This window comes from Saccopteryx bilineata, chromosome 1, assembly GCF_036850765.1.
Source record: "Saccopteryx bilineata isolate mSacBil1 chromosome 1, mSacBil1_pri_phased_curated, whole genome shotgun sequence".
NCBI lineage: Eukaryota > Metazoa > Chordata > Mammalia > Chiroptera > Emballonuridae > Saccopteryx > Saccopteryx bilineata.
Genome location: NC_089490.1, coordinates 43,716,660 through 43,736,853, shown reverse-complemented (window position 1 = coordinate 43,736,853; position 20,194 = coordinate 43,716,660). Strand labels below are relative to the sequence as shown.

Sequence of the window (20,194 nt, the reverse complement as noted above, 5' to 3'; positions counted from 1 at the left end):
ATCTGCCCTGAGCTGGATCACATTACAGAAGTGCATGTAAGGGCAGCTGAAGGGATAAGCCTTTTACTGAGAAGCTCTGTGTCCTTCCTTTTCTTAAAACAAAAATAGCAGTTCATACAGGTTCAAAGATGCCATTTAAAGTTTTTTTTTTCAGGGTGATCCAGGAAAACCTGGGCCTCCTGGTGATGCAGGATTGCAGGGGCTACCTGTAAGTACTGAATTCTTTAAATGCTTACTGGTTTATATGCATATATTGGTTTATAAGCATAAATATGAATTTTGAGGAGAAACATGTCAAGTAATTTGATAAGTCCTTGGGAGGATATGATGCTTTAATTTACAGTTACATTTTTGTACTTTTTCTCTGCATAGCTAGTTATTTTATTAATAAAATACTAACTTTTAATTTTATATTTAGTGCATCCCTCTTCTCTCATGAATTCACGGAATGTTCTTTTTATCTTTTTACTAACTTCGAACTGTGGGCCAGGGTCATATACTTTCTCCTACTTTCAACCAGTTTTGAAGTTCTTGTTAGCACAGTTGACCCATAAGAGGGTTGACAATATGCTCAGGAACAATGTGAGACATAGATATCACTTTTTTTTGACTCTGTGCTGCTTTGCATGATTCAAATTGGTGTTTCTATTCATTAAAGTGGTTGGAAGTTCATGTGGATGATACCACATGTATTTTTGGCTTTTCAGAAGTAAATGTTTCAAGTTAAAAAGGAATACTTGGTAATACTGAAGACTAGCTTCCGGTTTATTATCTAACACTTCAAAAATAATCAGAAAATATTAGGACTCCCAATGGTAGCGAATCTTGGTTAGACCCAGCTTTCTCCTGCCATTTTTAAAAAATTTATTTTAAAAATTTATGTATTGATTTTTAGAGAGAGAGGGAGAGTGAGAGAGAGAGAGAGAAAGAGAGAGAGATATCAATTTGTTTTTCCACTTATCTATGCATTCATTGGTGGACACTTGTGTGTGTCCTGGCCAGGGATCAAATGCATCACCTCGGTGGATCAGGACGACACTCTAACTAAATGACCAACATGGTCAGGGCCCTGTCATTCCTTTTTTTTTTTTTTTTTTTAACTTAATCTTAAGATTTTTGATAGGTCCTTGTTTTGTTATTCTGTACATGAAATCATGCTAGTAAGAACTCCCATTGACCTGCAAATGGTGCTGAATTGTAATTTGGAAGTTCATTCTTGAAAAATAACTAGTTTACAGGTAAGCTTTGCTTTACGAATGTTCAGACTTAAGCCAGATACAGCGAAGTAATACCGTCTAAACTCGCACAATTCTATAGCTGACTGTTCAGAGTCGGAGAACTAAGACAAATCTTTCCACACTAAATCTTTGAGGTTGTCATGCATGATTCCCTCAGCCCCTGAGCAGTGTGCAGTGGGCGTGGCAGCTCACAGATTCTCAGATAAGGTGATCGAGCCCGTGTTCTGTGTGTATTTTTGCAGGGGGTGCCTGGAATTCCTGGTGCAAAGGGTATTGCCGGTGAAAAGGTAAAAGAGTATGCCTTTTAAATTAACACTTTTCTTAATTTCTTTATTAATTTACTAATGTATTTATCACTTTAATGTTTACAACTTGCCTTTTATTTTATCTTTGAAGCTAAGGAGAAATCAAAAAGACTTTATGTCTTCAAATACTCATCGCTTTCCCAGCTGCAGAAAAAATACATTGACAAAATGATGCTGATTAGATTTCCTTCTTGAAAGTGTCATCTTTTGCCAGTAAAAAACAGAGAAAGTTTTGTTGTTTTTTAAGCAAGTAAAATAAGGAAGATATTATTAAGCCACAGCAATTATGCCAGTGAATATTATTAAGATGATTTAGCTTAAACTAAAAAGATATTAGGCATCTCGTTCACATACAGATCAACTAGTGCTTATATTCTAGTAATTAACAACCATAGATGAAAGAAAAATTAAAGTCGATAAAACTGGATAATGTAGAAGTTGGATACTATTAGGTTGAATGGCTACAGCCCTCCGATCCTAGCGGTCCACAGAGTGTTGAGCAGAGATGCTCCCTCGGAAGTGGCTGTGAGCAGCTGGTGGTGGAGGCAGCGTCCCAGGCGTAGGCTTTCTCTGGAGCTTGCCGGGAGGACTTTCTCTACAGCACATCCTCATTTCCTCATGGTGGCAGGATTGTTTATCATTTTAATACTGTCAATGTCAGGTAAAATGGCTCAAAGAAGGTTATTGGAGGTGGAAATGGTAAAAAGAAAGATTTATAGTTAATATAGTAAAGACAGAGAAGTCCTTTCATATTCTTGCCAGGCTGAAGACCTTTATTTTTTTACATTTGACTTTCATTTTTTGACACTTTTTCTATACTTCTGGGAACATGAAAACATTATCCTAAATCTAAAGAACTTTGATGTATCCTCTAAGAAAGCGATTATACATCCTCCCACATTCTCAGTGTAAAGTCAAGAAATTGATGCTATTTAAGTGTAAGAAATGCCTGGGCTGGGTAAGACAGATTGCTGGTAATGCTTACTTACTGTCTGAATTATGCTGCATCTCACCTTTAGGGAAGCACAGGCGCTCCAGGGAAACCTGGCCAACTGGGGAATTCAGGGAAACCGGTAAGAAACCTTACGTTCTTTCCACACTTGTAACCTGTTGTAATCACTAAGCAAGGGATTAGGGAATGTTAACTTTTTCTCTACCTGCCTTCCTCATTAACAGGGCCAACAGGGGCCACCAGGAGAGGTGGGACCCCGAGGACCCCGGGGGCTTCCTGTGAGTATTCTTTTCTTTAGGACCTTCTCAATATATCTTTTCAGGGCTTTGCTGGGCACTCCTTCATTCATTCATTCATCCATTCATTCATTCATCCATTCATTCATCCATCCATCCATCCATCCATCCATCCATCCATCCATTTATCCATTCATTCATTCATCCATTCATTCATTCATCCATTCATTCATCCATCCATCCATTCATTCATTCATCCATCCATTCATCCATTCATTCATTCATCCATTCATCCATTCACTCATTCATCCATTCATTCATCCATCCATCCATCCATTCATTCATCCATTCATTCATTCATTCATTCATCCATTCATTCATTCATTCATTCATTCATTCATTCATCCATGAATGCTTTCTGATGTTTGAACACACGCTAGTCTAGATCAGTGGTCCCCAACTCCCGGGCCGCGGACACCGGTCTCTGGGCCATTTGGTACCGGTCTGCAGAGAAAGAATAAATAACTTACATTATTTCTGTTTTATTTATATTTAAGTCTGAACGATGTTTTATTTTTTAAAAATGACCAGATTCCCTCTGTTACATCCGTCTAAGACTCACTCTTGACGCTTGTCTCGGTCACGTGATACATTTATCTGTCCCACCTTAAAGGCCGGTCCGTGAAAATATTTTCTGACATTAAACTGGTCCGTGGCCCAAAAAAGTTTGGGGACCACTAGTCTAGATACACAATGAAACAGGAAAGCAATTTAGATATAAAATAGACTTGTTTGTCAGAAAATGGAAATAAAAATGAACTTTTTTTAAAAAAAGCATGATGACCCTTTCTGCTCCCATCTCATGTTGAAGGAAATATTTTAGTGTGATTAAAAAACAACTTATTGAGAGATAATTCATATGCTATATGATTCACCCACTTAAAATATATAATTAATTGATTTTTAGTATACTTACAGAATTGTTCAGCATTGTCACAGTAAATTTTAGACCATTTCATCTCCCACAAAAGAACTGTATTCATTTGTAGTCATTCAACCTTTTCCCCAATCCTCTCAGCCTTAAGCAACCACTACTCTAGTTTCCATCTCTACAGATTTGCTTATTTTGAAGTTTCTATATCAACAGTTATGTGATATGTGGGTTTTTAAATTATTGGCTTCTCTCATTTAACACAATGTGTGTAAGTTCATCAGTGTTGTGCCACAACAACACTTCATTTTTATTGTTGTGTAATATTCAATTGTATGGCTATACTTACTTTATTCTTCTATTCACTCACTGATGGACATCGGGGTTGTTTTCACTTTTTGGCTATTATAAATAATGCTGCTACGAACAATTTTCTACAAGTTTTTGTTTATATATTTCTTTTCATTTCTCTCGAGTATGTAACTAGAAGAGAAATTGCTAGGTCATGTGATAATTCTATGTTTAATCTTTTGAGAAACGGACAGACTTTCCACTTTTCAGCAAATGTAGCAATACATATTTTCTCACTAGATATAGTTTAACCCTCAGAGAGAAACTGATTGGAAATGAAACATTATGCACTTGAATTTAACTTTAAAAAATTCTCTCTGGCCTTCCAAAGTTCCTTTTTTTTTTTTTTTGAAAGTCTGCTGGGCAAGAGAAAAGAACTCCAACTGATAAAAACAGAAACATTTATTTTCAATCACTGTTATGTACCTTCTTTTAAAGTATTTCTTGAGCACGATGAGTTAGGACTTTCATGCTTTCAGAAAGCGAAATACTCCCAGTGCCTTGTGACCGGGAGTGTTTTCACTTCTCACAGCTCTGGCTTGAGGTCGACCAGGAGGTTTCTGTAAATTCCTCTGCAGCCAGGGAATAGAGCCTGCTCCTCATTACGCCCCTTGCTGTCTTACTCCTCACTTAGCCTTTCTCTCTCTTGCTTGAGGCTGTGACTATCTAATTAAAATACTTTTCTTAAGATTGAGTGTCAAAGAAATGAAGTTATGGCTAGGCCACATTTCTAAAGCAATGACAATGCTATGTGATGGGTTTTGAAAGATTTAACAGTATGGGAGAGGGGCACTGGGACTTTGAGAATATTCATTATTATGTCTAGTGTTCACTTCATAAAGCAGAAAACTGTATAGAGGAGCCCCTGCTGTTTGCCAGGACCACATGCTGAACACAAAAAGTGAGACAGGTGGAGACGGCATGGCCCATCACCAGTAAAGTGCCACAGGATGTGAAAAGCAACTAACGCAGAACTGCAGGAGATGAGGTGGCGTGTGTGTACCTGTGTGTGCATGTGTGTGTGTGTGTGTGTGTGTGTGTGTGTGTGTGTGTGATAGTCTCATGTGAGAAGAGGTAGATCACAGGAAATTGTGCCTGTGCAAGTTTTGGAGTCTGACTAAGGTTTTGATTTTTGAGTTTCTGTGAGTCCAGATTGTCCCTGTCACTGAGGCTCCAGGCTTTGGTGTTCTTCTACCTTCACATTTCTTACCTCCAGTAGGACCTTTTGTTTCTTCTTCTTCCCCCCCCCCTCCTCCTCCTCCTCCTCTTCCTCCTCCTCCTTCTTCTTCCTTTTCTTCTTCTTTTTAATAAAAATAGATATTTAAAAATTTTTTATTTAGAAATTTAAATTTAATAGGGTGACATTGATCAATAAGAGTACACAGGTTTCAGGTAAATGTTTCTACAGCATTTGAACTGTTGATTATGTATATGCCCATCATCCAAAGTCCGATCATTTTCCATCACCTTATATTTGTTTCTCTTCATTCCCTTCTCCCCCTGCCCCCGAAACCACTGCACTCTTATCTGTGTCCATGAGTCTCAGTTTTACATCCCACTTATATGTGAAATCATATAGTTCTTAGCTTTTTCTGTTTCACTTATTTCACTCAGTATAATGTTCTCAAGGTCCATCCATGTTGTCGTTAATGCCACTATGTCATCATTTCTCATGGTTGAGTAGTATTCCATTGTGTATATGTACCACATCTTCTTTATCCAATCCTCTATCAAGGGACACTTGGGACCTTTTGCTTCAACTGCCTCCTTTTCTAAGGTCTCTTGTATTTGACTCTTCTTTTCCAATCCTGCCTTTAGCACTGGGCCGGATCACTCCCTGCTGCTGGTATCACTGCGGTCAGCTCCTGATCTACTTTCTCAGCTCCAGCCCTCCCTTCATCTGCCAGTGCCTCCCGACAGGGCTCTTGGTATTATGGCTGGGCGAGTTCTTTGCTCTCCAGGACTCCCATACGTCGCAGGGTGTCTGGTATCTGCGGCCTCCACTGTAGAATTCCAGTAGTGTGCTCACAGTCTTGGAACCAACAAAAAATGTCAAACGCAATTGCAAAGACCCGGGGAATGATGGCGCTCCGAGTCTGCACCCACTGTCTTGCTGGTCTTCCCAAAGCACAGTTTTCATCGTCACTTTACTTCTTCATTTAAAGATTTTTAATGGATCTCCACAAAAGGACAAAATCCGAAGCTGTCTGTTTGTGCCTGAGTTTTACTTCCCATTTCTCCCTTGCTCAAAGTCAAGTCAAGCTGGACTCCATGCTAATTCCCAAATACTCTCTCTGCGCTTCCTCAGCCTGCCTGTTCTCTTCCATTATACCGTGCAGTTAGCGGCTTTCTTCTCCGTCCCTCCGACTCAGCTTCCCCTGTGCCTTCGTCGATGTAATTGCAATGTTAATTCTACCATGAAATAATCTCTGATTAAGCCCTATCCCCAGAGGGAAGGGATCTCTCCTTACTCTGAGCCCGCCCCCCTTGGCCGCCTTTGGCACAGTGCCGTGGAAACTGCAGGGAGGCGGGGACGTGTCTGACCCCCCCCCCCCCTTGTTTCTTACAGCTCTTTTCTCAGGGTCTGCTGGAAGGTAGTTCTCAATACATATTTCTTGAAAAGAACGGAATTGGAGGTATAATAAATCTTGCGATGCTGCTTATGTGGGCAATAACTGACTCCTCACCTACTGTAAGTTTTTCAGGAAAGCGTCATGAGTGGTTATAAATATTACTGTTCTGAAGCCGAGTTCCCACACCAAGTCTCCTTCCTGAAAGACACATTTGCTCTTGCATTTTTACATCATTAAATTCAGTTTCATAGATAAGTTCACACATTTTCAGCTAATCCTTACAAGTCTGTTCAGTTTTTCTTGCAAATGTTAAACTGAGAAGCTCAGTAGAAGGCATGAAAACCTGTATCTAATGTGTTCTGCTAATGGACCAGAGCTAACTGGAACATGTCTTTGAAATTAAGTGGTATTCCTCCTTTCTCCACCATTGTTCCGTCAACTTTTGCCAATGCCACAGCAAACAACATTGACAATTTTTGACATCTCCGGTGATAACTCATGAGCACGTACCTTCAGCCCTTGGACCGTGCTTCTGGCTTTTGCCATGACACCTCACTTGGTCTGTACCTGAGTCTGGCTGACTCCTGGTTTAGAGCAGGCACGCGGATGGGGCTTTTCATTTGGTCCTACCATGAAGCGGTTCCTGGCCTACATCCCTTTTCCAGAACTTGTTAGGGCTTTTGCTAAGTGGGTTGGGTTTGCTCTGCTCTCACGATCCAGACTGGGATAAGCGCCATGGTGATGGAACCCCATTTCCCTGAAGATTATACTCTCATGGGTTACAGAAGCCTATCTCATTGCTCCTGAAGTCCCCCACCCCCACCCCATCAACGCAGCACAGAGGCCCCCTGTGGAACTTTGCTGAATGATCTAAGCTCTGTTTCTACTTCACCCGGGCCCTGGGATGTTATCCCTGTCAATAATTTGTGAAACAGCTATAATGGTTTAGACAGCTTTTCACCTACCTCTTTGTGTGAGGGAATATTTAAACCTATACTGGAGAGAAATAGAAACTATATAATTCTGTAAAATTAAATAGATTAAAAAATGTCTTTGTGACAAACCTAAAAATATTAGTGTAGTAGGACTAATATGATCTTTCAGTGTTGATATGAAAATGGGTTTGTAAACACAATGGTTGATAGAAATTACAATTGATCCTCTGGGTTAATCAGCATCTTCTTTGCCAAAAAGAGGCATTTAGTGTATGATATGGACTAAGTGTAGTGCTTTATATTTCCCATTTCTTTTTTTTATTTAGAAATGAAGTTTAATGGGGTGACACTGTTTAATAAGAGCACACAGGTTTCAAGTGAACATCTCCATGTATACATCCTATTTCTAAAATTGGCGAGAATAATGTTTATTCTTCAGCTAGTTAGCATTTTGGGTAATCAGGAGACTACAACCACAATCAAGTCTAGAGCACAATGGAATAAAATCCATTTATTTTTGTAAAATGATTACAACAACACAAATATGATGACATTTTTTTCTGTGATATTTTAAAAGTCTAGTAGTTCTGTTTTTAAAGGAAGAATTCCAAATAGCATTATTTGTATTTATTGAAATAAGCGCCATATTTCCCCATGTATAAGACTCACCTTATTTCAAAATATTTGGGGTCTAAAACTTGATGCGTCTTATACAGTGTTTGTAGACTTTTTTTACTTGTATTTTCCGATTTTTTGCGCTTGTTTTTGCGCTCATTGTTGAAGACTGATTCGTCATCAGACATAGATGAGGACAAGCTAATGGATGGGAGCTTTGACAGTGATGAGGAGTTGTATGAATTTTATGATGAATAAAACTTGAGTTCAATAACTTTATGTAATACTTTTTTTTTTCAAATTTAAGGCCCTAAAATTAAGGTGTGTCTTATACATGGGATTGTCTTATACATGGGGAAAAACTGTATAGAATTATTCAATTCAAACTATTCAAAGTAGCTCCCAGTATAGTGGGTCCTCAGATAATTTCATTTTATTCAACATCATTTCTTCTTAACACTGATGAGACGCCACAGGAACTTAACCCTTGTTTATATCAGTTAGCCTATGGTAAATTTGGTTTAATTCTACACCATTTCACTTAAAGTTGCAGAACCTATTGATGTCATTAAATAAGGACTTATTGTACTTGTTTATAAAGAAGGTGCCATCCTGGTAATGGATGGTCTTGACAGACACTCGAGAAGTGAGGACTAGAGACTTGTTTCTTCCAGGTACAATGTTTGCTTTTAAAGAAATGTGGGAGACTTAAAAGGTAAAGAACATGCAATTAAACATTCAATTAAAAAACATAACTTTGACTGATTTCTTTAGTCCTTGAATAAAACTTTGGATAAAAATAATAACACTTCTATGCTTACTATGAGCCAGGCACTGTTTTAAGTGCTTTAAGGTCTATTCAATCCTCTCAAAAACACTATGAGATAAGTACTGGTTTTAATCCACACTCTCTAGATGAGGAAACCCAGGCACCGAGAGGTGAAGTTGTGTGCCCTGAGTTAGCTGATGCAGGGCAGAGCCAGCCTTCAGACCTGGCAACGGGGCTCAGTGCCCACATCCTCGCCTCTACCCTCGAATGTCTGATAGCTCAAGTCATGGCTCCACAGGATGGTTTTTATTTGAAGTTAGCTTGCCAAATTCTAATGGTACAGGACATATTTAACACATTTTAATTTTTAGTATTTATAGAACTTTTGTAGTGAGCATTTAACAAAAGTCTCAGTAAAGCTGGTAAAGATGAATGGATACAACACAAGCCCCAACGGATTCCTAAGTCTTACCCTAAGCCCACTGTATCAGAATCTGGGGGAAAGTGGATTATGGAGAAGGAGTGGGGAGATGGAGTGGCGGAAGACATCCAGTGAAATATATGTCTAAAAAGTTCTCCTGATTCTGATGCACAGCCACGGTTAGGAATCACTGGCAGAGGGTCTGTATCTTATTTTAAAACTAAGATTGGCTTCTTAAATAGGAATGGATGGGCTGATGTGTCTGCACACGGAGACATCTGTGGTGGCAGAGAGCATTCAAGGGAAAATTGGAGCCTTTTATTATGGTCTTGACATTTTTAATGGTAGGATTTTGCTTTTTTTCTTGGTTCCTTCCAACTCTTTTGTGAAAAGCCATAACTCTTATTGTTATGGGGTTTGTAGATATTAGCCACTGGGCCTAATAACCATTTTCATACCAGCCTTTCTCGCCCACATCTGAGAATGTGGTTATTATCACAGCTTTTGAAACATACGAAATGTATCATTTATTTAGCACACTTGTGGCTATCAGGTCAGGGTTCACTGCTTCCTGCAGAATGCCTCTAACCTAGTTTTTTTTTTAGAGATTACTATTTATATCTGATTATTCCTGTTCATCTTAGTTACAAATGAAATTCCAGAACTGAGGGAAAGAATATGCATATTTTTGGAATACACAGAAATCTTAAAAATGTCCATCAGAAAATCTTGCCCTAACACTTTGTTTGAAATTATTTGGTCTTTGTAAAAATAAACATTAGTTGTTTGTTTGTTTTTTTTCTTCCCGTGAGATGGTTTGTATAGAAATACCTAAGTTTAGAATGGCCAGGGATTTATGGGTTGAGAGCGAAGTCCAAAGGGGGTGCCACATGCTATGTATTTCTGTAGCAACGTAGGAGTAAACACACATAACTTCCCCGATCCTCCTCCGGAGCTCTGTGTGCTGGGCTGTCAAGGGGACACGGTGCAGCAGAGCAGGCTGCTACCCTGAGGTGCTGAGCCCTCCGTAGGGACCAAGGGCCTGCCAGTGGTTGAAAAATACTTATGAACTAAATAAGAAGAGTTTCCTGAAAGACATAAAAAGCAAGATTCCAGTAGAGAAAATCCTGTCTTTGACTGGAAAGAGAATCTCTCCAGAAATAAGTGAAAGGTTATATAATCCTTTATTTTAATTTAGCCCTTTCATTGTGAAAGAGAAAAAAAAAGTACGGCATTAATCATTTTTATGTTGGATAAGGTGACATAATGGTTCATTTATTTAGAAGTGAATACTGGAGGTTGTGTGAAGAACGGAGTTTTCTTCCAATATGATTAATTATTTTCCCCACTGATGACTATTAATTGTTCCGTGAATTAATGTTATATTAGCCCAGTGACATTTAGGATCTAATCAGGATGCAGTTCAGAAATTATTTAAAAATGCCAAAAGAGCAGACGTACTGAAGAAAATCTGTCTTGAACTTTGAAGTGCTGAGCCAAGTTAATGGGGTGGAACCCCATCTTGATTTACGATGAACAGAAGAATCTATCACTGTGGCTGGTTTTCACTTAGACTTACATCTTTCCAGCATCCATCCTCATAGGCATGGTCTCTGGCTTCCAAGCTTCTCACAGAGTTAGGGACCAATTTATTATCCAAACTCAGACACTAGACAGGTTGCTTATATAAAAAATTTGAAAAGTATTTAAGAGCACTTCATTTAAATCACCTCTAAGTCATATGAAATGACTGCCACAAAATTATACCTTAATCCTTTAGAGAAATAGAAAATTCAGTAAGTTTATGGTCCTTGACATCTTGTTCAACTTATAGATGAAGAATTGTATATGGGTCAGATCAGGATAACCTTATCAGAAGCATTCATAAATATTAAACATTAATATGAAGTTATGTTGCTTTAAAGAAAAATGAACTCAAAAGGCTACTTTTATTTTTATAACACTGTCCAGGAAATGTGATCATTTATCTAATAGCTTCAGTGTTCAGCATAGTTGAACATGCGTTAGAAATAAAACAAACTTTGGCCTGACCAGGTGGCGCAGTGGATAGAGTGTCAGACTGGGATGTGGAGGACCTAGGTTCGAGACCCCAAGGTCGCCAGCTTGAGCACGGGCTCATCTGGTTTGAGCAAAGCTTGGACCCAAGGTCGCTGGCTTGAGCAAGGGGTTACTCGGTCTGCTGAAGGCCCATGGTCAAGGCACATATGAGAAAGCAATCAATGAGCAACGAAGGTGTCGCAATGAAAAACTAATGATTGATGCTTCTCATCTCTCTCCCTTCCTGTCTGTCTGTCCCTATCTATCCCTCTCCCTGACTCTCTCTCTGTCTCTGTAAAAAAAAAAAAAAAAGAAAGAAAAGACATAAAACAAGCTTTTTATCAGACTGCATAACACTGCATGAAGTTCTCAGGGAAAAGCATCGAAGAGGTCACGTGGCTCCTCTTCTCAAATGTCTTAATGTTCCAAATAAACATTGAAGTTGGCTCAGAAAGTGACATTGAGAGTTGCTTTTGGTGTATCCTCATTATACATTGCACTTTCCAACGTCTGTTTAATCTCTTAAGACGCATTTAAGGCAAAAATGTGTAGAACAAAGAATATTTGATTTCAGAAATTTTATAAATTTCAACTATCTATGCCTTTTCAAAGTTGCAATAGTAATTTACAGGCAAAATTCTTTATTCTTGTCTCTTTTTCACTCTTTTGATGTTCAAGATCATTTGCTAGATATTGCCTTAAAAAATATTGTATACATGAAATACTCTTGAGATTCACACATGGTGTGGAATTCAAAAGTAATATACCTAAATTTCAAGTACACTTAGTCTAAATGGGGCTAATATGTGTACATTAATAACCATAACATGTTAGGTGGTGATTTCAATGCTGAAAATGACTGATTGCCGATCCACACATCAGGTATTGCTTTCTAACAGTCTGTAGTCACAATGGACAGCATTTGGAACATTTCCTGAAGGGTAAACACTGAGGAGACTGTAGTCATTTTACATAAAGGTGTCTGCCTTTAGTCGAAGAAGTGGAGAATACTTTGATGACTTATATTTGAACACAAACCTTGGTAGGACATTATTTTATTGGCATAGTAATTAAGCATTTAAATTTTGGCAAACGGTTCCACAGACATCATGTTTGTGTTTTTCCAGGGCAGTCGAGGAGAAACAGGACCCATGGGACCCCCAGGCCTCCTAGGTAAACTGGTAAGTAATGTTTCCAGCCTCCAGCAGTTCAATCACTTCATACAAAACACAATATATTAAAAAAAGTAAATAAGCAAGGAGAGGAAAACAATTTGCAAAGGGTAATTTAATCATCCTTTCTTGATTTTTATAGTTATGTGCACATGTGAAAAAGTAAATGTGTAATTTCAAATTATATGGAAGATACCCTCAGAGGGTATGTTAATCAGTGTGGTTTGTAGCATAGGTTTTAAAACCAGGAGAGACATAAATTGCTACATTTGGCCTCTGGTTATTCTTGGAACTGGAGAGAACTGTGCGTGAATACTGCCTTTTACTCTCAGGCTGTGCTTGTTTACCCAGCAAGAGAAGCAGTACGTGGCAGGCCCCGGACCCTCACAAGAGCCCACTGTTAGGAAGGAGTGCAGACTGGGGAACAGAGGGCTCAGAGGTGGGACCGAGGGGGTGGGAGAGGCAGATGTGAGGCAGAGGCAACCACAGCCCATTCATTTCAGGTGGGAGTCAACACACCCGAGCTCTGTGTGCTTTCAGTGGCAGTACCGTGATTCTGGGGACTTTGTGTTTGCTTCTCAGGGTCCCCTGGGTAGCCCTGGCCTGCCTGGCTTGCCTGGCCCCCCTGGACTTCCCGGAATGAAAGGTGACAGGGTAAGAGATCCAGCCCTCTCGAACGTTCCTGTTGTGGGAGGGATTTCTACTATGTTGAGCAACCAACCTTGCTTTTGGCCTTGCTTTTAGAAATTTCTAAATTTCCTAGCTTTCATCACAGAGAACTATCAAGAAAGGTATTTGGAATTACTGAAAATTGACATTAAGAAGCAAAAAATCCTATGAATGTGATAATTTGTCAGGAGGAAAAAAAGCTAAGAAAAGTAAAAATTTCAGTTGTAATCATGCTGTCTATATAGTTCTAAATTTACATTTTTGCTTGTCAGATCTTATATAACTGTGATCAAAGAATGCCCCAAGCTGCCTAGTACCCTGGGTAGGACAATTGTCACTTTGACCAGGTCTCACCTGACTCTTGTTAGGTGTTGAAGAGAGGGAGGTGTTTTCTTCTTTTACAATGTCCATATTTGTGCTTATCCACCAGTCTAATATAGGGGGTTGGTTCATTTGAGATTATATAGATAAAAATCTTAAAATACTGAAAAAGTACATTTTATTCATTACAGGGTGTAGTCGGTGAACCTGGTCCAAAGGGTGAACAGGTAGGTCCCTTTTGAATAGTATAAAATGCAGAGTTTAATGAGCATGAACGTTTTCACCAGCAGGGGGCACCAGCTCGTTTATGCCTGTTAATTAAAATGTTTAGTAGTTTTTCTCAACGTGCTTCGCAGTGAGTGAAACCTAGAGTTTAGTTTGGTCTGTAGCCTTATCCACTAATTTAGTAATCGGGAGCTAATGATAGCCCTGCCTCTAGGACTACACATTGTGCTTCCTTTGAATAAAAATGGCCCTGAATTGCTTTACTCTGCTGAAACCTTCCACAGCCACAGTATAATGTTTACGTTTTTCTGTTTCAAGGAATTAGCAAATAAACCATACAATGAATTAGAATCAGTACTTTCTCTGGATTCCTTTTTAGACTGGAAGAGCCCTTTTTCAAAGATTACCTAATTATAAGATGGCTGAATACAGTCAATAGTGCTTGACTTGAGTGGCTCTCAGCCTCGCTTTCCAGCCTTTCTCTAGGCCGTTTTCTTCATTCCTCCTTTGTTTATTTTTCACATATGAATTCTTTTAAACTTTGTTTTTCATTTACATTTCACATTCAATATTAGTTGGCATTAGTTTCCGGTGTCCAGCGGAAGGATTAGACAATCATACTTTGCAGAGCGTCCCTCCGTTATTCCCAGCACCCAGCTGTCCAGGCCGCTTTCCAGGTTCGCCTACCTACTGCCCCTGGGCTGGAAAACCGCAGACGGCATTCTGTATTTCTCCATGATCCTGGAGACAGTGTGGCCATTCTTCGTGAATGTTCATCAATGCTGATTGGTTAAAACTGAGCCAAGGGGCCGAGACTTTTAAAATGTGACTTTTAATCTTAAATTTTAGGGTGCCTCTGGTGAAGAAGGTGAAGCAGGAGAAAGGGGTGAACTTGTAAGTTTTTGTTTCTGGTTAATGGTGGAGACACTGATTTCAAACTGTCTTAGAACATCCCTCCCACTCCACCTCTCGCCCAAACCTGTTATCTTGTTTGTCTTCTTTTGAAGTTAAGATGTTTCTTTTATAAAGTAACAAATGACTTGCCACAATTACAGCCAAGATCAAATAAAGCAGAGGGGAGACATCCTCAAAGTGATAGACCTAACCCTAAACTTTTGGAGAATAGAGTATTCCCTTGGACCTGGTGAATTCTCTTATGGCTTTACATCTAGACATTCAAGGCGATTCTTACATGACAATAGAAAACCTGTGAATTAATAGTGCCTATCATGGAAACAAAAATTAAAGTTTTAGTACACCACATTTCCCCATTTATAAGACGCTCCCATGTATAAGACGCACCTTAATTTGGGGGCCCAAAATTTGAGAAAAATATGTATTACATAAAATTATTGAAGTTTGATTCATCATAAAATTCATATAACTTCTCGTCACTGTCAAAACTCCCATCCATTAGCTTGTCCTCATCTGTGTCTGATGACGAATCACTGTCTTCAACAATGAGCGCAAACACAAGTGCGAGAAAGCAGGAAATGCAAGTAAAAAAAATCTACAACCACTGTACAAGACACACCCAGTTTTTAGACCCCAAACCACTTTTTAAAAAGGTGTGCCTTATACAAGGGGAAATAAGATAGTTAGAAAGCTGTGGCTCACATGTGTGACCCTGGTCATTCTCTCTAGTATAAAAACCCTCCAGAGAAGTGATCTCCATATCCATCTGTGGTTAAATCTCCAAAAAGACAATAAGAATAAGTTATCTTTACTGCCAGACTGCTAGATCTCCTGGCTCATCATTATGGTTTTGGTGCAATCTGTCATGACCTAGTGTGGAAACTTAAGTTTGGTCCCTTGGGGTGGGGAATGATAGAATTCTAATGTTAGTTTCAGAGAGCTTTTTAATGCAAGAGAAAAAAAATTCTGGTAATGTTTTTATTTAGATTTTCAGGCGTTAGAGTTAATATAAACATAATACCTAAACTAGGCAAAGCGTCCTAACTATTAAGTAAATTCTAAAAATAATTATTTCTATTTTATTTTTCTGTTAAAATTGTTCTTTTATGGACTAAGTGGATGTTTTAAATCACTCTGTTTTGTAGCGAAGACAAACTGATGTGAAACTTGAGCTGAATTCATATCTACCATTAGTAGTTGAAGATTTTTAAGTTTTTTTTGTTTTGTTTTTTGTTTGTTTTTTTTTAGCATAAAAGCATGCACATTTGGCTTGATAGACTTTTGGGATAAGTTTTTTTTTTTTTATAAATTTTTATTAGTGGTAATGGGATGACATTAATAAATCAGGGTACATATATTCAAAGAAAACATGTCTAGGTTATTTTGTCATTAAATTATGTTGCGTACCCCTCGCCCAAAGTCAGATTGTCCTCCGCCACCCTCTATCTAGTTCTCTGTGCCCCTCCCCCTCCCCCTAACTCTCTCCCTCCCTCCCTCCCATGTCCTCCCTCCCCCCACCCCTGGTAACCACCACACTCTTGTCCATGTCTCTTAGTCTCATTTTTATGTTCCACCAATGTATGGAATCATGTAGTTCTTGTTTTTTTCTGATTTACTTATTTCACTCCGTATAATGTTATCAAGATCCCACCATTTTGCTGTAAATGATCTGATGTCATCATTTCTTATGGCTGAGTAGTATTCCATAGTGTATATGTGCCACATCTTCTTTATCCAGTCTTCTATTGAAGGGTTTTTTGGTTGTTTCCATGTCTTGGCCACTGTGAACAGTGCTGCAATGAACATGGGGCTACATGTGTCTTCACGTATCAATGTTTCTGAGGTTTTGGGGTATATACCCAGTAGAGGGATTGCTGGGTCATAAGGTAGTTCTATTTGCAGTTTTTTGAGGAACCACCATACTTTCCTCCATAATGGTTGTACTACTTTACAGTCCCACCAACAGTGAATGAGGGTTCCTTTTTCTCCACAGCCCCTCCAACATTTGCTATTACCCGTCTTGTTGATAATAGCTAATCTAACAGGGGTGAGGTGGTATCTCATTGTAGTTTTGATTTGCATTTCTCTAATAACTAATGAAGCTGAGCATCTTTTCATATATCTGTTGGCCATTTGTATCTCCTCCTGGGAGAAGTGTCTGTTCATGTCCTCTTCCCATTTTTTTATGGGATTGTTTGTTTGTTTGTTGTTGAGTTTTATGAGTTCTTTGTAAATTTTGGAAATTAGGCCCTTATCTGAGCTGTTGTTTGAAAATATCATTTCCCATTTAGTTGGCTGTCTGTTTATTTTTATATCAGTTTCTCTTGCTGAGCAAAAACTTTTTATTCTGATGTAGTCCCATTCATTTATCTTTGCCTTCACTTCTCTTGCCATTGGAGTCAAGTTCATAAAATGTTCTTTAAAACCCAGGTCCATGATTTTAGTACCTATGTCTTCTTCTATGTACTTTATTGTTTCAGGTCTTATATTTAGGTCTTTGATCCATTTTGAATTAATTTTAGTACACGGGGACAGGCTGTAGTCGAGTTTCATTCTTTTGCATGTGGCTTTCCAGTTTTCCCAACACCATTTGTTGAAGAGGCTTTCTTTTCTCCATTGTGTGTTGTTGGCCCCTTTATCAAAGATTATTTGACCATATATATGTGGTTTTATTTCTGGGCTTTCTATTCTGTTCCATTGGTCTGAGTGTCTACTTTTCTGCCAATACCATGCTGTTTTGATTATCGTAGCCCTATAATATAGTTTAAAGTCAGGTATTGTAATGCCCCCAGCTTCATTCTTTTTCCTTAGGATTGTTTTGGCTATTCGGGGTTTTTTATAGTTCCATATAAATCTGATGATTTTTTGTTCCATTTCTTTAAAAAATCTCATAGGGATTTTGATGGGAATTGCATTAAATTTGTATATTGCTTTGGGTAATATGGCCATTTTGATTATATTTATTCTTCCTATGGGATAAGTTTTAAAATATTGTTAGAGTTTGAAAAGTAAAGTCACCAGGTTTAAATATCTATTATGTTTTATAACAGAATGCTAGTTTAATTTCTTTTACCATTTTAATTCTCAACATCTAGCATTTTAGATCTGGATGAAGCCTTAGATAGCTTTGATTCAACCCTGTTATTTAACAAACAAGTCAGCTGAGCTGGGAAGGTGCATGGTTTACACAGGATTACAAAGTAGCAAAACTGAGACTAAAATCCAAGTTGTGAGTCTAATGGTTTTCTGTGGTGTCAGGGTTCATCTCTGTTCATGTTTTCTCTAGGTTTTGGCACCATAATAACCCATTAAAGGTTTTAAGGAAATTATCATATGCGAATACCTTGTTCTAACATCATTTTGTTTTATTGATTTAGGGGGATATAGGATTACCTGGCTCAAAGGGATCTGTGAGTATAATGAACAGTAATGGTATAAAATATAAAAATATCAATAGTGTTGTAGAAAATGCAATGTTCTGCTTTATGAAATCATTCTATAAAATTCAATTCTAAACAGACTTACCTTCAAGGAAATTAATGTCTAAATTTATTAAGTAATAGATTAATCCAAAGGGGAAAAAAACCCAGCAATGTAAATGTCTCTGCTTATTGAACTAACCATTCTTAAAGAAGTTGTTTTTTCTTTTTAAATTATATAACTGGCTCAATGAGTATATTGCACGGCAATTTCTTCCAAAAATGGGCCATATTTAAAGAACTGACTTGTACTTCATGGTGACGGGAGTATAATTGAGTTTTCTTGGCAGTTGTACAATTTGTTGGCAAATATTTTAGTAATTTTCTTAATCTCTTGTGTGTTCTATTTGGGGAAGAGAGAGGCATAAGAAATGGCATAATGCATAAGAAAATATAATAGAGAATTATTAGAGCTAGAATGTAATTATCTAGTTTAATTTATCATTTTACAGAAACTAAGCTGATGTCCTTAGAGATTAGATGAATTCAGAATTATAGAATCTATTAGTAGCAAACCTGGGATGATTTGCAACTTGAAAGGCATGTATGTACATCTAATACACTAGAAATTTAGTATAAGGAGAAAAGGTGAAGCTCGGAGCTCAATCTCGGATGTCACTCACCAGCTGCCAGCTTTGTCTCCAGTCCTCCCTGTGTCTGGAATCTCTCCCGCTCCTAGCTCTCTATCCCTGTCCATCGTGTCCGCCTCCTGGCAGCCACGGCGATCTGAATCAAGAGATAACACACCGTCTTTTCTCTGCTTGAAATATTTTAAGAATAAGATTTTATGAAGTAAAATTGGATTCTTCAGAAGGTATGCACAGATTTCGACAAAGTGTTCTCTGCCTTGCCAACCTCATGCCCTTCGTGTCTGGAATTTTACCTGGCTGCAGTTCTTTTTACGTGGCATACTGTTTAACACCTTGTGCTATTTGCCTAGCCTGGCGCCTTGTTTATTCCTTCCTTAAAGCAGCTACCTCCCAAGGAAGAATTTAGCCCTGTGTTCAGCCCCACTTTCTCTGGGAGAACTCACCTAGACTTGTGTATAGGGCCCTGCCCTGGACTCTTTACACACTACTAGGTGGAAATTATGATATTATGTTATATTAACTTACTTGTTTACATTCCTCTAACACCATGTGACAGCCTCAAGCTTCAAATAACATCTTTATCTTTTTTTTTAATTCAGTGAGAGGAGGGGAGGCAGAGACAGACTCCCACATGCGCCCCAATTAAGATCCACCCAGCAAGCCCACTAGGGAGCAAGGCTCTGCCCATCTGGGGCATTGCTCTGTTGCTCAGCAACCAAGCTCTTCTTACTGTCTGAGATAGAGGCCATGGAGCCATCCTCAGTGCTCAGGGCCAACTTGCTCCAATTGAGCCATGGCTGCAGGAAGGGAAGAGAGAGAGAAACAAGAGGGGGAGGGGTGGAGAAGCAGATGGGCGCTTCTCCTGTGTTTCCTGACCAGGAATCAAACCCGGGACATCCACATGCCTGACATATGCCCTACCACTGAGCAAACTGTCCAGGGCCATGCCTAAGAATCTTTGAAAGAAATGGTTTAGGATGGAGAAAATGTAAAGAGTAAACCTTGATTAAATTTGATAATAAAGATGCTATTTTATGGTCTAGCAATAATTACTAATATTCAATGGTAAGCCTTTAATGTATATAAAAAAAGTGAATGAAGAATGCAGTGGTCACTTTATCTAATTTTGGATATAATACTAGGAATTACCTCTTGATTCACCACCTCCTTATCTGCCCCTGTCTTCTCCAACACGACCCAGGCAATACTGCTGAAATTGAGGTGTACTGTCCCAGAATCTGGGGAAATCGTTACTAACAGGAAGACATTCACTGCTCTCAGTAATTTCAGCATAGACAAATTTGATAGTAGGTGAAGTCTGCTTCTACTTTAGTTACCTCTCAATTGAGGAATTTCCCCCCAAAGATCCAGGGTGCTCATGATTTCCTGGCCATGTAGGCACTTGATCTCTTCACCAAAAATTTCTTGTCCCTTGTTCT

The 20,194-nt window shown here is 38.7% G+C and overlaps 1 protein-coding gene across 1 annotated transcript in view; it reads left to right on the top strand.

Annotated features, from left to right (window-relative positions):
* Positions 1–20,194, top strand: part of COL9A1 (collagen type IX alpha 1 chain) — a 95,527-nt gene that overhangs the window by 53,510 nt on the left and 21,823 nt on the right. The window contains exons 25-33 of the mRNA XM_066253201.1: positions 155–208; positions 1,481–1,525; positions 2,563–2,616; positions 2,720–2,773; positions 12,512–12,565; positions 13,139–13,210; positions 13,738–13,773; positions 14,621–14,665; positions 18,064–18,096. Coding sequence (XP_066109298.1) covers positions 155–208; positions 1,481–1,525; positions 2,563–2,616; positions 2,720–2,773; positions 12,512–12,565; positions 13,139–13,210; positions 13,738–13,773; positions 14,621–14,665; positions 18,064–18,096 — 447 coding nt within the window. The remainder of the gene's footprint in view (positions 1–154; positions 209–1,480; positions 1,526–2,562; positions 2,617–2,719; positions 2,774–12,511; positions 12,566–13,138; positions 13,211–13,737; positions 13,774–14,620; positions 14,666–18,063; positions 18,097–20,194) is intronic.